This window comes from Ascaphus truei, chromosome 8 (assembly GCF_040206685.1).
Source record: "Ascaphus truei isolate aAscTru1 chromosome 8, aAscTru1.hap1, whole genome shotgun sequence".
Lineage (NCBI taxonomy): Eukaryota > Metazoa > Chordata > Amphibia > Anura > Ascaphidae > Ascaphus > Ascaphus truei.
Genome location: NC_134490.1, coordinates 9,582,240 through 9,602,682, shown reverse-complemented (window position 1 = coordinate 9,602,682; position 20,443 = coordinate 9,582,240). Strand labels below are relative to the sequence as shown.

At 40.9% G+C, this 20,443-nt stretch overlaps 1 protein-coding gene across 5 annotated transcripts in view; it reads left to right on the top strand.

Annotated features, from left to right (window-relative positions):
- Positions 1–19,944, top strand: part of LRIT1 (leucine rich repeat, Ig-like and transmembrane domains 1) — a 24,324-nt gene extending 4,380 nt beyond the window's left edge. The window contains exons 2-5 of one of the 5 annotated variants that reach the window (XM_075610469.1): positions 3,339–3,805; positions 5,681–5,986; positions 8,470–8,649; positions 8,746–19,944. In XM_075610469.1, coding sequence (XP_075466584.1) covers positions 3,339–3,805; positions 5,681–5,986; positions 8,470–8,649; positions 8,746–9,542 — 1,750 coding nt within the window. In that variant the 3' untranslated portion in view covers positions 9,543–19,944. Of the gene's footprint in view, positions 1–3,338; positions 3,806–5,680; positions 5,987–8,469 lie in introns of all 5 variants that reach the window. The other 4 variants (XM_075610468.1, XM_075610472.1, XM_075610470.1 and 1 more) reach the window with 4 other exon arrangements.
- Positions 19,945–20,443: the final 499 nt, after the last annotated feature.

The window sequence follows — 20,443 nt, the reverse complement described above, 5'->3', positions numbered from 1 at the left end:
TCGGTCCTATTGGGTTTTTCCAAATGTATGTCTCCCACGGATCCCATGTTGTCAGGAAGGTGTGGTGCCGATCATGGATCAGGCTTGTGAGTCTCTCCATTGTCATAATATAGTTTATCTTGTGTATTACCTCGGTGATAGAGGAGGGGTCGTTCTGCTTCCAGTGTTTTGCTATTAGTGTTTTGGCTGCTGATAGGATCTGTGTTATGAAGTAATCTATTTTTCCCTCTAGGCCCTCGTTGGGTTTTAGTAGGAGCACTGTTTCTATGTTCCAGGGTAGGTCCAGGCCTGTTACCCCTTCTATCAGCCGCCTGATTCTCCCCCCAAAAAAGGATTATCTTAGGGCAAGACCACCATATGTGCTTAAATGTGCCTAATTGGCCGCAGTTACGCCAACACATAGGGGAGGTTAGTGGGAAAAAAGAGTGGAGGCGCGCTGGGGTATAGTACCATCTGTGTAGGACCTTCAGATTTGTTTCCCTGATTGTTGAGCATCGAGAAGCCCTGGCTATCCTTTCGTATATTTTTTCCCAATCCTCTTCTTCTAAGGGGTTCCCAATATAGCGTTCCCAGTCCGATATGTTTTTGCTTGTTTGGCCTTCATTTTGTTTCAATAGTCTCTGATAAAATTGGGCAATCGTCCCCCTGTTGTAGTGTCCCCTTTGGAACAGACTCTCAAAAATGGTGAGTGGTCTGTTCCAGGTGTCTCCGGGCTGTATCGAGGTGTACGCGTGTTTTTTTACAAACAAATTCACGCAAAAGCATGGAACTCCACCTCCATTTTGCTTACGGAGCAGCAAGGTTTTTCTCGCTCTGAAAACGAAAGTCTGCGCAATAAAATGTAAAAAACCCAACCCAGTGGCGGCTGCTCCCAGACTTCGGCCATACGAGGACATGCCGATTTCTTGGCCAACTTTTACTTTGGTGAATTATTCACCTTTGTCAACTGACAGAGTTCTTCTTCAGGTCTCTGTGAAGATTCAGAACGTGTGAGGTTCAAAGGCTTGTATACTGTAAACCAGGGGTGCGCAAACTGGGGGGCACAAGATTTTTTGGGGAGGCGTGACGGTTACAGAGGTCGTGCGCTCTTCCTTAAGACATTTCAATTAAATGCAGGGGGTCAGTGCGAGGCCTCTGTAACTCACTTCCCGTGATTCAGCCGGCTTCGGGCGATACGTTGGGATGTCACATGACCCCGCGGCGTCATTTGACGCCGGCACTAAGGTTAGGGGGGGGGGGTGCGCGAGCACTAGGGTAGAGCAGGCAGGGGGGTGCAGCACCAGAAGTTTGTGCACCTCTGCTGAACACCATAGAAAGCCCAATAACCGGTATCAGATGACCTATTTCCCCCCTTTTCTTTCACATAAAAATAAGAGACCGATATGGCTGTAATAGAAACCACTAGAAGATGATGCAGGATAATACGGTCACTGCATTCAATTCAAAGGTAAGGCAATTTGGAGAAAAGCACAGATTTGGGGAGGATTACACAATACTTGGCAGATTTCATTACAGACAATCAAACAACTTTAAACATGTCATATTTTCTACATCTTACTTCAAACGTCCCGGCATTTATATCAAGACAGATGATGCAGAAATAAAATATGATTCTTCTTACAAACTGTTTCGCCATCAAAAGGCATTTTCTGCTGATATGGTCACTATTGATTTATATATAAAATGTTTTACCAGGGAGTAATACATTGAGAGTTACCTCTCGTTTTCAAGTATGCCCTGGGCACAGAGTTATGATGACAAATACATTGTTACAAATACAAGGTTACATTAGGTGAGCAGGGTTATACATGATATACTAGACATTGTATGAACATTTAAAGATAATATATGTTATAGGCGTATGTATTGCATGTTGGACACGTTATGCTCATACACCTTCAATATCCAGAAAATACATTTTCCTTTTGCTTGGGAAGATTTCAGGTTATTCAAATCACAGCATATTGAATACGGACCATCATTAATAATTTCAACAGAGGACTATTTTGTATTGGGATGGGGCCAATGCCACATGCAGCAACCAGAAATGCAACCCGGAAAAAGATGACACTAGTTTAATGTCTTAATTACTAGGTGAACAGGGATTTGGTGGGGTGGTCAGAACAGCATGGACTGCCATTCAATTCTGATTGACTGGTCAGTATTGAGAGTCTGGAAGATCTTACAATCAGACTGGTTTTAGGGAAACGTACAATAGAAGATCATGGAACTGATTAAGTCAACTCCAGTCCTCAAGACGCCCCGACAGGTCAGGTTTTAAGGATACCCCTGCTTCAGCACAGGTAACTCAATCAGATAATTCAGCCACCTATGCTGAAGCAGAGGCTGATTGAGCCACCTGTGCTGAAAAAGGGATATCCTGAAAACCGTGAGAACTGGCGTTGCGAACCCTGGATTAAGTGGTAGATTGAAGAAATTGCAATTGTTGTCTTTTCAGACTAGTATTAAAGTTAGTGAGAGAAGAAGCAGATACCGAGGACAAGGGGGTCCCAAAGGAATGGAGCAAGGGGGATAAGGCTTGGTGTCGAGAGCATAAAAGATAAGAGGGTTGGAGAGTAGACAGTCTCCCGCAGAGTGCAAGAGGTGGGCAAAGACATACAGTAGATGTAGATAATAAAAATAAAACAGGAAAGGCTATGCATGTCCAAAAATCTTTTAGGACCAGCTTTGTGGGACTGTTTCGTTAATGAAAATAAAAGAGTTTATCAATGTGATTTGCTTCCTTAAAAAGTTGCAATCAATGCTAAAGCAAAAATATTGCTACATTTTATTCCCCTCTCAAACCCAACTGTCTTTATTTTAACAGTCAGGAATTATCCTTCAGCGTTAGCTGTTTGGTTAGGGATGGAATCGGGACAAGAAAGTGATAAACTAGAGGTCACACTTTGCCTGTGGGAAAGGGGGAATATACTAAGAGTCTCACCTCAACTGAGATTAGATACAAATGAAATAACCCCTCCAAAGCATCTGGCTACCAAGGAAATTCTAAATGTTTATAAACTTAATTTAAAATACTTGCCCTGATTTATTTAAAAAGAAACAAATGTAAACACAGAAGTGGCCAACGTTATTACGCCTGCTGGCGCATTGCAGCGGGACATACACAGCACTCCAGTGGATAAGAGACCAGTGTGTGACAAAGTGGTGGGGCCAACACACTATTTCACCTGAGCTAGTGCACCAGCGAGAGTGGTAATGTTGGCTACATCTGTAACACTACCATTAATTTACTTAAATATCATATTAGTACTAATTTCACCTTTCCTACGATCCAAAATACACAGTGATTGATGTTTTTTGTTTCTTTTTGTAAACAGATCAGTGCTTTGTAATGACCCTGAGATGACCTTAACACCAGTTAATATTCCAGAAGACACCTTTAAACTTTGCATAGAGAAAACTGCTATTAGAAGGGTGCAGGGAGAAGCATTCCATCTTCTTTCCAACCTGGAGTTTCTCTGGATGCCCTATAATTCTGTGGTGAGCCTTAGCATGATCACATTACGAGGTCTGCGGAAGCTACAGGAGCTTAGGCTGGATGGCAATGACCTCACATCTTTCCCATGGGGAGCTCTTGTCAATACCCCTGGCCTAAGGTTACTGGACTTACACAACAATGAACTTTCTTCTGTACCAAAAGACGCAGCTCGATATATGAAGAACATTACTTACCTGGATCTATCCAGCAATAAACTCATGACACTCCCTCAAGAACTCATTGCATCTTGGCTAAATCTCCACTCAGCGTCATACTTTTCCAACGACCATTCTACACTAATCTTAGGTAAGATGTTATGGACTAGGAAACGTAGCCGTGAATGTTGTTTGTCATAATGTTAAAGCGATCTTGCATAAATCCCTTAGTTACAAATGTACAGGTCTGTCACAGATTCTTTGCTGTATTTGAGAATATTTCTCAGTCTGTTCCCTAGGTAGCTGGAAAAATTAGTTTCTTCATAGGCGACCTTGATTACTGATTGTGCTAGTCATTTCTGTTATTAAAATAATCAAGAACTAAAACATTGGGGGACATATTTACTAAACAGTCTTCAGCCATAAGAGACCTTCTGCTGGTGCTAACAGATCCTTTACAGCCTATAGAAATCAATAGGCTTTCAGATGTCTTTTTGTGCCGGGAGGTATCTTTTGGCATAAGACTGCTTATTAAATATCGGCCGGTACGTACACTATTCTGAGTTAATTGTGCAAGGTCAGTGATAGAATGTAAATTAGATTTATTTACATTAGAAAAGAGGCGTCTAAGAGGGGATATGATAACTATATACAAATATATTCGGGGACAATACAAGGAGCTTTCAAAAGAACTATTCATCTCACGGGCAGTACAAAGGACTTGGGGCCATCCCTTAAGGTTGGAGGAAAGGAAATTTCACCAGCAACAAAGGAAAGGGTTCTTTACAGTAAGGGCAGTTAAAATGTGGAATGCATTACCCATGGAAACTGTGATGGCAGATACAATAGATTTGTTCAAAAAAAGGTTGGACATCTTTTTAGATGGGAAAAGTATACAGGGATATACCAAATAAGTATACATGGGAAGGATGTTGATCCAGGGATTAATCCGATTGCCAATTCTTGAAGTCAGGAATGAATTTATTTTTCCCCTTAATGGGGTTTTTTGTTTGCCTTCCTCTGGATCAATAAGTAAGCATAGATATAGGATAAAGTATCTGTTGTCTAAATTTAGCATACAGTAGGTTGAACTTGATGGACCTACGTCTTTTTTCAACCTCATCTGCTATGTAACTATGTAACTTAAAGGTGCATTCCAAGTTAAATGCAAATATATTTTTCCTAAATGATGGGATGTAGAGGGTCTCTGGAGCTGAACCGCAATCATTTCAGCTCCGAGAACCCTCTGGCACCCAAGATACTTACTGGGAAAGATGCCAGCGGTACTTCTTGATTTTTGTTTTTTTAAATCCCCTGTGTCATGCGGTCCAAAAGGAAGCCGTCACTATTTTAACCTCTGCTTTATTTCCCCGTGAAGTTCAGCACCTTCCGTGGTAAATATCTCAGGAACCACGGGGCTGAAATGAATGCGGTTAAGCTCTGTAGGGGGAACGGTAGGGGGAACGCTCCTTTAAGATGATATTAGTATTCACTGTTCATCAATTAACCAAACATTTAAAAATATGTGGACATCTCTCATAGCGATCTTGAATAATTTTAGAATAGGTGCCATTGTGGAATTAGGCATATGGTTGTGTTTGGAATCTTTGAATATGACTTCGTTTAGACCCAAATAAAGAAGAACAATGCACGATGGCACTTTGGAAAATTTGTTGTGAATGACCTGGCAATGCTCAGCTGAAGATATTATTCCTTCCTGTGACAACTTGAAGGGTTAAAATGTATCTGACTGAAAATGAAAAGAAATAAAGGATGCCACTTTTTGACATGGGTAAATCAATCACTATCACATTTATATCAGGCGCATTTGGAATTGTTGTTGACTAGCTATTGATTTGTGAATTCTACAAACATTCCATAAAAGGCGTCTGCTTAAAAATGTAATCAAGCAAGGGCATATTTGGAATTCAGAAAAACATCAACATTATATTTTTCATGCTACTATAACAATAAAATAATAATAATAACAATAATAATAATACCATAAATTGTGATTTATTTCCAGGTCTGCAGGACAATCCTTGGATGTGTGATTGCAGTTTATATGAAATGGTTCATTTCCTCAATTTCCAGTCTCCTTCTGTAGCATTCATAGAGCCCCGGCTGAAATGTTTCTCCCCTCGGAGTCTTGCGGGCGTGCTTTTCAGCCAAGTGGAGTTAAGAAAGTGTCAAAGCCCAGTGATTCACACATCTGTGGCAAAATTGAAGACCATGGTTGGCAGCACGGTCTTACTGCGGTGCGGCACCATGGGTATTCCCATTCCTGAAGTTAGCTGGAGAAGAGCTGTTGGGTTTCAACCTAATGGAACAGGTATGCCATGCTCTATTTTCTTAACTCCTATTCTCTCCTAGACCCTCTACCATTGGGGTTCCACACTTTTCACTCCACTGAAACAGCATAGCCAAAATAACTATGACCTTTATGCTACCAAAGACTAAGGTCCTTCCACCCGGCTTATATTATTATATTACTTGACCACTCTGAGGCTTTTCGATACAGTGGACCACCTTCTTTTCCTTAACGTCCTCCATATTCACGGTATCCATAACAAAGCTCTGTCCTGGATCTCCTCTTACTTCTCCCATCATACTTTCAGTGTCTTTTTTGCTAACACTGCCTTTTCCTCTGTGGGCGTTCTCCCGGTGTCTGTCAATCCTGGGACCTCTTCTCTTTTCTGGCTACACACTATCCCTAGGTGCACTTATCACATTTTTGGCATCACTATGTTCCCTCTATGCTGACGACACACACATTTACTTTTAAAACCTTGCCCTTGCTGTCCAGATCAAAGTCCCAGGGATGGTCCTCCACTGACTCAAAATGAACATGTTGAAGATTACACTCATCATACTTCCTCTCAAGCTTGGCTGTTTTCCCCCTTCTTCCTTACTGTTGACAGCAAAGCCTGCTGTTTAGGTGTCACATTCACGTGGTCTCTGAAACCTGTAGATTTTTCCTCTGTAACACTGCAATGCTACACCCTTTCCTGCATTGACTATTGTAACCTTCTACTGTCTAACCTTTCTGCCCTATAATGTATCCCAAACCCTACTGCTAAAATGACTTCACTCTCTCCTAAACCTGGCTTCTCTCCTGCTGAAAATCCATCTCCTGCTTTCCCATGAAGTTCTGCATAAAATACAAATATCATCCTTCCTTTCAAGGCTACACACTTCTCTGCCTCTCATGTCTCAGTCCTAATTTCTCGCTATACCTCTGCTTGCCTCTTGGGTTCTGCTGAAGGATGTACTGTATGCTGTCTATCCCTATTGTACCTAAAGCCCTCTGCCTAAAACCTCACTGCCCCTCAGCTCTGCAATGTCCTTCCCCTCAATTATGCCCCCTCTCTGTAATTAATATAAAATTGATATAATGAATTTAAGTCTGTTATAATCATGAAGAGAAGATATAAAGCATATATACTGTTGGTCTTACACTCATTGTGTGTTTTTTTTTTTTTTACACCATTTTTCTTTTTGGGGGCTATGAATCTAGCAGAATATGTTTAAATAGACGTCTTGTTAATTAATTAATAAATAATATCCCATCCTTAAGCTTATTCTTCACTTGCAACATATGTTTTTCTTTAGTTTGACATATTTGATTTACGTTTTTTAGGTAGACAAATGTAATGCAAATAGAATTAACAAGTGTGAGTCAACTATCCCCTCCTGTCTATTCCTCCTGCTGCCTACAACCAGTTATCATAGAATTGGTTTATACAACTGGAGAAAATCTATTTAAAATGTGTGTAATAAATTAACATTAAAATATATATTTTCTAAATGATTCCCTTCACACTATGTTAAATCAAAATGTAGGAGAGCTCTCTACAATTTAGCCGATTTAATTATGAAAGTATTATATATATGTATATGTGTATGTGTATGTATACACACAGTATGGGGTGCCTTTATGCAATACTTTAAGTGGGGCACAAATGAAAGAGTTGATAAACAAAACAGTTAGTTTGCTTAATTATACTTCTTGTATACAGACAGTGGGTGAAGGAAAGATAAACCTGTTGATAGTGTTGGAGGGGAACCAGGCCCAACTTTGTTCTTTCACCAGTTGTGGTGCTACTTTGTGAACCAATAATACCACATTATGGGGCCTATGCAGAGAGCAGCGCTATTTCGAAATTCGCCAATTTTTGGAGAAAATCGCGCAGAAAGCAGCAGAAAATGGCGAGTTCCGAAAAACGCGCCAATTTTTCTTTTCTATTTGTAAAACTCGCCTCGCGGCTGGCGAGAACCTCAATCTCGCCAGTTTTAAAAATATCCGTATGCAGAGAGGCGCGAACGGCATCTAGCGGCTGTTCGCGCCAATAAAATGGCGCGATTGTCTCCGTTTTGCCTCGCCAAAAAAAACTGCCGCTCGCGGCCATTGCAAAGGGAAAAAAAAAGGCGCGAATTTGTTTTAACACATTTCTGAAGCGCGCATCTCGCCAATTTAAACTCGCCACACGCATCCATGTTAAACATAGCAGAATTCGCACTTTTCTGCATATGGAGATTAAAACTCTCCAAAAAAGCTACTTTTTAATAAATTCGCCAATTTTAAAATTCGCTGCTCTCTGCATAGGCCCCTATATCTTCTATATGAGTTTTGAAATGATGTAGGTTCTATTTTTACATGTGCATCAGGGAAGCAATTGTAACCAAGCTCTATTATTGTTTATCCGCATCATTTAGCTATACAATTAATAGTTACCCTTGATTAAAATCATACACTGTAAAGGAGGAATAGTTAACGGTTGCATGTTCTATAAATTGTGTGTATTTCCTATGTAGTGCACCAGGAAATTGCAAGTGATGGAATGAACTGGTCCACGTTAAACTTGCCTGATGTGTCCTACAAGGATTCTGGAGAGTATATCTGTAAAGCCAAGAACATCTTGGGGATGACAGAGGCCTTTATCTCCGTCCTTGTCACTGACTCAAACACCACAGACGAGCCCAATGACATCAACGGTAATACTAAAAGTATGTGGAAGGGAAAGGGGAGTGTTATGGAGGCAACTCCTTATAATGAAAAGCTAGTAGCTAAATACTATATTACATCCTCAGTCTCCCCTTTTCTACCAGGCAGATCTCTTTCCACGGAAGGAAATCCAGGCATACAACGATACAGGATCAATGGGAACCGGGAAGTGCTTAATAATGAACTACAGAATATGAATCCAAACTCTGGAGGGGGCATGAGACCCAATAGCAAAGATCCAGGTAATATTTTATTGAGTTCACCGACTAAACAGCCAGAGAATGATCGTTTGGTCAGAGGAGTCAAAGTCATTGGAGATACCGATCACAGTGTCTCGCTGGCATGGAAAGCACCTCTTGCCAAAAATGTTACCATCTTTAGTGTCCTCTACGCCATCTTTGGAGAGAGCGATATGCGAAGGATCATCGTGGAGCCTGGTAAATCCAAGATAACAATAGATGGTTTGATGCCCCTGACTAAATACATTGCATGTGTATGTGTAAAAGGGTTAACACCCAAGAAGGAGCAATGCATCATCTTTTCCACGGATGAAGCTGTCAGCGCTGGTGGCACCCAGAAACTGATTAATGTGGTGGTCATCAGTGTGGCTTGCGTTATTGCTGTACCTCTGACCCTGGTGGTCTGCTGTGGTGCTTTGAAAAGACGGTGCATAAAAGGCTTGGGTCGAAAATCCAAGGATATACAGGACTCTTATGTTACATTTGAGAGTCTGTCTGTGGGTACCAAAACAAAGGGAGCTGAAGGGGAATATTTGACTAGACATGCTCCGGATGAATCCAACAGACTGCTGTCTGCACGGTCAAGTGTAGATTCTGAAGCAGTTCCAAAAGCAGAAGCACAGCCCAACGAGTTCTTTTGCTGATGAAGCACTGACTTCAACTGTTGGCAATTCAGGCCACCAGTGGGACTGATTCTGTCAAAAATGTATATAGTCATTGATGATGCTGGCCATGTCAATTAAATTGTTCCACAACGTGCCAGTGCACTATACCATTTACTGAGACTGAGATTTACACTAACAATGTCAGAAGTGGGCATTCCATTTGCAATATCTGATATGAAATGCTAGTGAAAGCTTTGTGCGCTGGCTTTGCATGAAGCTTAAGGCGAGGGCACACATAGTCTTTTCCTGATTGGGATAAATAATAAGGAAATTGTAGGGTTTAGCGAGATAATGCAAATAATGCTAATGTATTATGAAATACCACAATCCATGCCTTTTAAACTAGTATTTTATGTTTGGGGATCCCCTATGAACATTATATGTGGCAATACAAGAACCCAAACGCCCCTTTTTCTCACAATGTATATCATCAACCTACCTATAAATAATTCAACACAAAGCACTCTAAATACACACATGATGGCCCCTTTTGCCAGCCAGTTGTGGACCCACGAAAAATCAACATAGTTTTCCTTTGGTAAGGGGCTGTCTGGTATGGCTACTTTAAGATCTAGTTTTGCAGTAATGTAGGAGAGAGATGTCTGATGGCCTTGGACTTAGGGTTGCCAGGTGGTTTCTCCATAAATACTGGACCCAATGGTGAAAGCTACGATACACTCGAAACACACACACACACACACACACACACACACACACACACACACACACACACACACACACACACACACACACACACACACACACACACACACACACACACACACACACACACACACACACACACACACACACACACACACACACACACACACACACACACACACACACACACACACACACACACACACACACACACACACACACACACACACACACACACACCCTCTCAGTGCTCTGTGCTGTTTCCTCCTCTCTTTGGTCCCATCCCCAGGCTCCTAACACTTACTCCTGATTAGCGACATTACCCAGCAGCAGCCCTGGATGGAGGAATCTTCCAAGCCCCCTAGCAAGAGCCCTGCTCTCTCCCTGCTCTGGGAAATCCCGCGGCCGCCCAAGCCGGTCAGGTCATTACATCCAGACAGGTAATTCCAGACACATACGTGCCCAGTATTACCGCTAATTATTTACTGGACTGAGTGTCCTAACACAGGATAGTCCGGTTCAACACTGGACACCTGGCAACCCTACATGGAGTTTATTATGATAGCTTTTTAATTACTGTATGCAGCATATTCATTTCCTGTGTTTACCCTTCAAACATCATATGTTGCTATAAGTACTTTGATAATGCATTCTGCTGCTGCTGCTGCTGCTGCTAAATTGGTTAGCATTTTAATTGGGTCTTGGACCACTTTTGCTAAAAAATAATTCCATCAAATATTTTAATACATGTACAATGGTCCTTATTCATAATCATAACACCTTCTTTCCACCATTAAATCAGTCAATCATATCACATGAATAGGTCACCATGAAAACAGCAGCTGGTAAGTCAGCAGGACAAAGAAGTTGGTTAGAACATAAAACCAAGTTAATGGTGAAAATTGACACCTTGGTTGGACAACTGATTGAATAAGCAATCCCCAAAAAGACTTTGCAGCCAGGAAATGTAAGGGACTGAGTACCGGAGGATTTTAGTTTGTGTACTTGTGTTGTATTTCTTAGAGAGTGAAAGTAATGGAACTAATATTTATACAACATCAGTGATCTAATGTGTGTTGTAGGCACAACTCTAGTCCTACATCAGGGGTTGCCAACTCCAGTCATCAAGAGCCACCATCAGATCAGGCTTTCAGGATATCCCTACCTCAGCACAGGTGGCTCAACCAGTGGCGGAGCATAGGTGATTGAGCCACTTGTGCTGAAGCAGGGATATCCTGAAAACCTGACCTGTTGGTAGCACTTGAGGACGCAACTGGCCACTCTTGACCTCCATGGATTGTAGCTGTGAGCTTTGGTCTCACAATATATTTCTTTTGAGAGCCAACTACTAGCTATCGTCAGTCTTGGATAGAGATTTGCGAATCTTTCACCCAGGGGTGTGAACTACAGTAAGTGCAATTTGCTCGTTTTTTATCCCGGGGAAATAATTGTGACCTTGTCGGAGGTTGCAGGCGATCCGCCAATCATGAAGCCAACGTGCACTGCAATGTCGCTTAACATGCTGATCTGCGACATTCTGTACAAATCATCGATAGATTCACTCAGCGAAACCACAGTAAAAATAAGTTACGCCGGCCATGTTTCACGTGCTGTATTTGACTTAAATCTTGCAAAATTGCTCAGTCTAAGATATTATTCGCCCTTTGAGGTTTGGCCAAAAATTTTGCAGGGAAGAAAAAACGGGGAAAAACCTGCAAAAAAATAGTTTCGCACATTTTTATTCTTGTATACCAGAAACACGCACCTCGCATGCTCAGTCATTCCTGTTAGTTAATATGTTTGCTGTTTGCCAAGCCGTTTTGTTATGTATTAGTTCATTTGAGGATAATTATAATAACTTTATTCCATACAGCGCTTTTCTCCCAATGGGACTCAAAGCGCGTCACAATTACAGTATAGCGCGCTGTAAGCAGCATTGTACATAGAATGTCTACAGACACTGATCTATATTATGTACTATTGAATAGACAGTCACACGTTACATTGAAAAATTGACCTGTTAAATACCTCTTGTCTGATATATACATTTTTACCCAACACCATGTTATTGTCATGCACTGTGCGAGAGTAGGGACACAATGTCAAATAGGCTACCTTGGTACATGGAGTTAAATACATTTACAATGTGCCCAGGTTTGTACATTTAAGTACAACACAGAAACATTTGGTAATGTTTTTTTCACTCATTTTTCTTCTTTAACCTCTTGGTTGCCAAAGGGGGCAATAACACATTTGCTTTGCAATGGTGTCCCCTTCTTGTAATCAATGGGTTAATGACTATTACTATTTTCAGCAGTAACCTATTGTATATTACTGTAACTGGCGTGCGACTATTGATTAATTTCGCATATGGTCGTGCAGTAATACTATATTACCTATTTTGCAAGAAAATTCTAGGTGGGTTTCCATCCGTCTCCATTCTGCCCGAGTGATTGGGAGAGGCCACCATATCAAAAATAATTACTGTTATACTGTGTTTATGTGAACATGTTGTGTCTTATGTATTTGTAACTATATTTTGTTCCCCCATGATTTGTATGTGTTTAAGTAAATTATACCTAACTGCACGATATATTAATAAAATTTGGTGTCAATGGAAGATACTCCGAATTCTTTAATCCTTTTGACCTCTCTCTTAAGGAGTTACTCTAGTGGTCGCAAATGTTGCTGGAGTTGGTGTGGAATCTTTAACAAGATGTAAGATCCACTAAAGCTGGCGGATCTCTACTTAAATTTGGAGAAGACCTCTCTTTACTATGGCTCAGCATGCTTATTCTTCCTAGAGGAACCTTCAAAACAGTGTAAAGCACCTTTAAGTTCACGACGACTACATAATATCCATGTTTACGATGTGGGAGATACTGTACATGAATTGCTTGTATTTATACATTCCTAACAATATTGCATTGACATTCCAAATACACACAAACACACATTGCAATTCTTCTGGAATTACCTTAGGGTTTTCATCTGCTGTTCAATCCATGTTTTTTCTGTGTCCTTACTAGAGATGCTGTAGGCCAAACCTGGTGAGTGAAATCAGAACCTACCAGAACCATACATTCCCAAACCCAAACCCTTAAGATTTTTTTTAACCCAAAGCCAGGTAAGTTATGGTTAGAATAAAAAGTAACAAAAACCCTCCACCACACAATGTATACAAATATTTATATATGTTTTATATATATTTTTGTGGTTTTTCGCTTTGGTTTTAGCAATGATAAAAAAAAAACTTATGAGCACTATCACATGTCGTAGACAGATCCACAATCCTGCCTTACCCCATAATTGCAGAGCGTACCGTGCTTCCACTACAGCAAAGGATTCTGGGTAATGACATGCAAATGTTTGTAGCCACACTGTGAGTCCTCGTTTGAATTTCATTTCCCAGAATCCTTTGCTGCAGTGGAGACAAGGTATGCTGTGGGATTATTTGGTAGGGCAGGTTTGTGAACCTGTCTCAGACACATAAACCTGCTCATACAGTAAGTGTTCTTTATCATTGCTAAAGGCGAGGCCAAAATCAAAACAATATTTAGAGTCAAAATCAGAATACTAGGTCATGTGCCCATCTGTAAGTGTTTGTTGCCATGTTTTTTTGTAATTATTGAAAGTTTTTCAGTTATAATATTTTAGTTTCCTATTTGTTTTTATGATTTTAGACTTCTTCTAAGCTTCATTATGCTATTACAGTATTCTTCTTCTTATCTTGTTTTTTTTCTATAATTTGATTAAAACCCAAAATTGAAGCTAAACACATGAAGTTTTGTCAAAAAACAGAAAGAAAAACATAAAACAAAAATTCTGTTTAGAACCAAAACAATTATCAACACAAAAACACAATCAAAATATCCCACCGTAGTCTTTAAACAGATAAATATCTGCAGGTCACCTGGAGTGTGTCTGATGTTCCTCTGTCTTTACACCTATGCCAACAAGAAGGCACCAGTCTACAACTCTTCATGTAGACAACCACAGCAAATCACAGAAGATATGCCACAGGTGCACAGCAGCATGTCTGGAACGCCCCAGGTACAGTACATGAAGATGAGAGCTGCATTCTTGTGTACTTTCCAAATAAGTATTTTATCAGGGCAAATCAACGTTTTGGTCCCAGACAAGGACCTTGACATGAGAAAAGTTTTTGGGTGAGTACCGAAACAGTGACTTCCACGCAAGTACAACTCTCATCTTCTTCTACTCAAACACCCACAGCCATCATTTATGGGATTTACTGTAGTGTGCTATCTTGAGACACTCTCTAAAATATGATCCAGTTCAACACTAACAAATACATTGACTATTACATGCCTGAGCTTCCATGTGCACAGGGGCCACATGGTATGGGTTGTTCTACAAATCTCTCCACAACTTGTCTATATAAATTAATTACAGTGTATTGATATTTCACACTCATACCCAATCAGGAAAATGGGCCTTTTGAAGTGTATATTGATACCTATGATTTCCTTAGATTCATATAGTCAAGGGATAGAGATCCATGAATAGAATACTGTCTATTTACCACTTGTTATTGCCCAAATATGTTCTTTTCACTTATATTATAAAAGTTAATAAGTAAATATTTTTAATATAATTAAACAAATAAAGTTATACAACTAAGTATGTTTACTTTCATTACAGTGTATCTTCATGTATTTGTTTTTGATATATGTATGGTTATTTTAACTGGTTGTTAGGTTCATATGGACCTGGTACTAAATAATATTTTTTATATTGATCCCCGGTGCAGCATACTTTTTATCGTTTTTCTGACATCACCCTCGGGAGATCTCATTTGGGAGTTTCTGGGGAGTTTCTCCACGCGCCCAGCAGAAAGGGGTTCCTATGTCACGGCTTACAAGACAGCATGAGCGCAGATTCCTTGCCTGTTATCCTGTTCTTTTAACTTACTGTATATGGGAGTTGTTCTTATCATAGAAGTCTCCCTTCATCTAACACTCCTATCTCTATTGTATCAACAACACAACATGCTTTTACACTGATACATCTCTAATTATTTCTCCAAAAGAGCCATCATTGTATGGTCATTTATAATGTACAGTAAACTAAAATATACAATACTTTCACATAACTTGTATTTCCTGAAAGTTTTGCTGACCTTTATATGAAAGTAGGAGACATGAAGAAGATATGTATCAAAAGTTCAAAGGAATAGAGCAGAAATATTCCCAAGCAGGAAGACTGCATAGGGGGTACTGTTGTTAAATATATGTAACCCTTCCTGCCTGGATCCTAGAGCCTACATCGGTGTGCAATGTTTGGCTACTCAGCATGGATTACCTTGACAGGGTGCTGGCTTCAGGTGGCTGGGCGATGAGGTAGCAAGGATGTATAATAACGGGCGCAGTGGTTGGTTTACAAATATGGCGCTCGTAGGCACTTACCTGGTGCTATGCTCCTCCTTGTGCTGTCCTTCTCCTTCTTCACCATCATGACATCACACGGGAATGCGACGCTATGTGACTTCGCGTTACCGCGGTAACGCGATGCCATGTGACGTTGCAGCGTCATTTGATGCTGAACAATGAGGAGCGCGGCATGAAGGAGAAGGTAAGAACTTTACAGAGGCCCTGTAAAGGCAATTGGCAGGGAACAGAGCCGCACCCACATGTTTCCACCGTAGGCCCGGGCCTATCATGCCTAATGGTAAATCCACCCCTGAATGGGTGCCAAGGAATTTTTGTAGTACAACTGTCTTTTATTCATGTCCCCAAGCACAGGAACCGCTCATACACTTATTGGCAATGTTGTACTGTAGTTTTTATATCAGACATACACGAATAAAAGGCTTCCATAAGTGCCCACTCTTTACGCTGAAATGGAGGTACATTTACTTAGTTGCTCTACTTAGGTGTTAGACCCAGCCCCCTTTGTTGCTTCGGGATCATCATCGGTATACACTAGGCCCATACGGGAGTCCTGACTGGTCCTTCACAAGTGACCCAATACCTTTGGCCTGTTTGGGAACTGCCACTTCCATACAGACTGCTGAGGAATATTAATGCAGATCCGCGGTTAGAGCTGATCAGCCGACACCCGGTTACCCTCTTTCCTGAGGCCCTCTCTGGCGTGCCGTTTCCCTATCCCTTGGATATTCAGGACAATATATTTATAGATTTACCCCATCCACAATCGCCTGTGACGCGTTGTTAACCACATCTTTGTCAGTGTTTTGGCAAAAATCACCACTCGATTACAGCAAAAGCCCAAACACAAACAGTTAGAAGAATGAAGAATAGTTAGTCTCCTTCCGTGCACCCCAAAACTGGAACAACCTACCAGAGACTCTCACATCCACCACCAGTTTAAGTTCTTTCAAATCTAAGGCTGTCTCACACTTTAACCTGGTCTGTAACTGTTTCATACGCTCATAATATATATTTTCTTTAACTGTGCATGCAATGTCTTGTATATAATGTATACCCTGTTCATTTATGTAACTGTACTTGTAACCATGTATTATTTGTTTTACTCTGTGCCCAGGACATACTTGAAAACGAGAGGTAACTCTCAATGTATTACTTCCTGGTAAAATATTTTATAAATAAATAAATTATGAATAACATTGAACAAAGTCCCAAATTCCTAGCAGAGACATTGCATTCTCATCAGCATACACTAGATGGATCCAGAGATCAGTAAATCCCACAACTTCCATAACACATCCACATTTCCTTTCAACCAGTCTCTAAAACAGAAAACGATGTCACAATGCAGTGTGTGATAACAATGACACAGGTGAAGTGAAGTGGAGGCCGTAAGAATGGATAATCTGTGGTATTTTAATAGGAGCTAGCTATAGACAGGCACACTATGGGTGATTGAGCACCCTTAGCTTGACTTGACAATGTTGGACCTTCACTTATCACTAGCTGCAAGTTAGTCTATTCATAGTCTCAGGTTTTGATTAATTTGTGGTGTCTTCGAACACTTTCAGAGTCCTTTGGGTCTTTTATCTCAAAGATTTAAATTCTCTAACTTACTGAATGCTTCAATGGAAGGGCGGGGGTTAATTCACCCCATCTGAAAACTTTGCATGGAGTTTATTGAACCTTTCCACCGACACTATCGATAATATTTTAATAACTCAACAAAACGTTACCAAAATATGCAGTATTTAGAACTTTTTCTAAAAATGAGACTCTGTTTCCTGGTAAAATATCTTTAGTTAAAAAAATGTCTATATTGGCAAATGTGAAAACTAGAAAACAAGGTGCTTACGTGTGCATGAATACACCGCTGTATGAAGAAGGACTACTTTTAGATTGAGAGGTCCAAGTTATCTTGACATCTGAGGGCGCCATTTCCCGTCCATTCAAACAATTCATAGACATACAGTGTTGCCTGAAGGAGTTAACTATAGTTGAGTGAAATATACATGATGGTGTATAACCACAATGGATGAAAGTTAGGCTTTGTTTAGGTAAGGGTTGAATGGAACGTATCCGTGGTCAGTGCCTAAAAAGATCCACAGCAATATAGTCCAATAAATATAGAAATATAAATGTTCATCAACAAGGTAAATTTACAAAGTTGAAGTAAAAAAAACTCCCTTTTTGTACAGCAAGCCTGGGAATTACTTATAGCATGTATTATGTGACATGCATTGGTCCACTAGCTGTCTGGCGAGATCACACACGGCGCCGGACCAGACCGCAGGGAGCACCGAAATACGGGGCCTCGGCGATCTATCCAGCCGCCCGTGGGAACGCGCCCAGCAAAAACACCAAATTGGGCAACCCGACACAAGTCCCTAAAAGAAAACGTGATTGAATAAGATACTCACAAGGTGGATGGCTTGCTGCCTGCTGAGGAGGTCCCGAAGAACAAGAAGAGTGGGTATGGCGGTGCACAGCGCTAAAAAACAGAGTTGGAGGCACAAATTGAAAAAAAAAATTGTGGTCATCAATTTTATTATGTAGCGCTGCTTCACCCCCCCCCCCCCCCCCTCTCTGGGAGCTATTGCTAAAGCTACAGGTGTCAAGGTGCTTGGTACCTGGGAGGGTTCAGGAGAGATGAGCGTCCGCGATGGTAAGGGGAAATAGGACAGGCTTTTGGTGATCCTTCAGGCTCTTCTCATGGTGTCAGCGCCTCCAGTCATAGTAGGCTCCAGGTGTACTGGAGACAGTCCCCACCCAGTCTTCTCTCATACTTCTACCCAATAGACTTAGGCAGAGGTATATAAAACAGAATCCTTTATTGAGGCAGCCACTGCAGTTGTTATTGCAGCGTATGCATGGGTTTTAGGATAAGTCCCAGGCCTCTGGATGGTACCTGGCTTCTCTCAATTGAGGCCTTGCAGTCTATTAGATCTTTTTCTCCTCAACCCCCTAAGGAGCTGAGAGCATGTCTCCTCCCGGCCGGGAGGGACTCAGCTCCACTCCTCCTCAGACCAGACTCACAACTAGACTCACTATAATTTGGAACACTTCCTCCCCAAGGCACAGAGGAGGGGGCACAAGGTCTGCACCATGATTGGCTGTACACATACCCAGTTTCACCTCCACCCCGGTCACTGAGAGAGGCAGCATGAAGGGGGGAAAACACCACAGGATAGCCTGGCACTGCCTGAGCTCCTAGGGCTTACGTGTCAGGAGGCAGAAAATATAGCCCTGGACCAGCCATGGCTACATTTATTTGATGTGCTAATAAAGAATATCTTTTTTCCAATTGTGCCTTCCAGCCCAACTCTTTTTTTTTTTTTTTGCAGCTTTGCTCCTCCATTCCTACTCTTTTTGTTCTTTGGTCAACTTAGTCCTGGGTCAGATAATAACTTTATTTCATATAGCGTTTTCTCCCAATGGGACTCAAAGCGCATCACAATTACAGTATAGCACCCGGTACACAGCACATAGGAATGTTACAGACACAGCCCCTGCCCAGGTGAGTTTACAATCTATGTTTGGGTGCCTGAGGCACAGGGAGATAAAGTGACTTGCCCAAGGTCACATGGAGTGGGCACCGGGATTTGAAACATGGTCCCCTGCTTCAAACTCAGTGTCATTGTTTACAGACTGAGTGTCGTTACTCTCTGAGCTGCTCCTTTTCCGAGTTGCCTGTTCTCCAGTTTCCGTGTTCCTTGTTCCCGTGTTCCCGTGTTCCCGTGTTCTCCTGTTCCCGTGTCGTAAAGAAGCCATTCCACTTTCATTGAGCGGTTTAGAGCTGCTAAGGCCCCTATTGAAGCTCCAAGATTTTAAACATTATAATGTGAAAATCAGCCTATTCTAAAGCAGCATCCTGTACTGATTGCCATTTATTTTTGCATTGAATTATTTAACTTACTTTAAGTGGATTCTTCTTGTCCTTTCCTAAGCAAATTTTATTTTTTAAATCTGATTCTTCATTCAAGAGATATAAGCGTTTCAAATATTAAGTGTCTGGGAGATTAAAATGATGTTCTCCCCAGTGCTCATTGCGGTCTAAAAGTTACCATGATAACCTCAAAAAAAATTATGGAAAGATGGAAAGTTGGAAAGAAGTCAATGAAAGGAACAATGTCCCAAGGCTAGCAGAGATTGTCTTGCCTGCAGCAAGGAAAACAGTGATGGTGAAATGGATAAAACCTGAACCCCCACATGAGATATTTTAAACAATTATCTGAATAAATTGATGATGATGGACAAATTAGAAGCCGAGACAAATAAAGAATTAAGAACCGAGAATTTTTTTTTTAAATGCGAAAAGTTTATTGATACAATGTCAAACGAGATAGGGATTCAATCATACAGACATTTGAGCATACCAGACTTATTGCGATGGGACACAGAGAATTTCGCCCTTGAGGAAATATGATAGTACAGGGTTGAAAGGGGAGATAGTAAATGGGGAATCTTATGCATGATTCTGTTAGGAGGCTGTGTGGTGATAACTTTGATGTTAATCTTTGAAAATGCTGTTATCTGTTTTTTTTCTTTTTTATTATCATTTGCGTTAATGTGTTGAATTTTGAAATTATAAGTATGATGAACAATACTAACAATTATTTTGTTTAAAATTATGTTTTTCTGTGTATCTTATGTTTTTCTGTATTGTAACGTTGTACTGTTGTTGTTTAATGCTTGTAAACCCAATAAAAAAAACGATATAAAACAAAAAACATAATGTTCTTACAGTGGCGTAACTACCGTGCTGCTAAGCCCGGAATACGGGTGGGCCCGAGAGCGCAAGGGGAG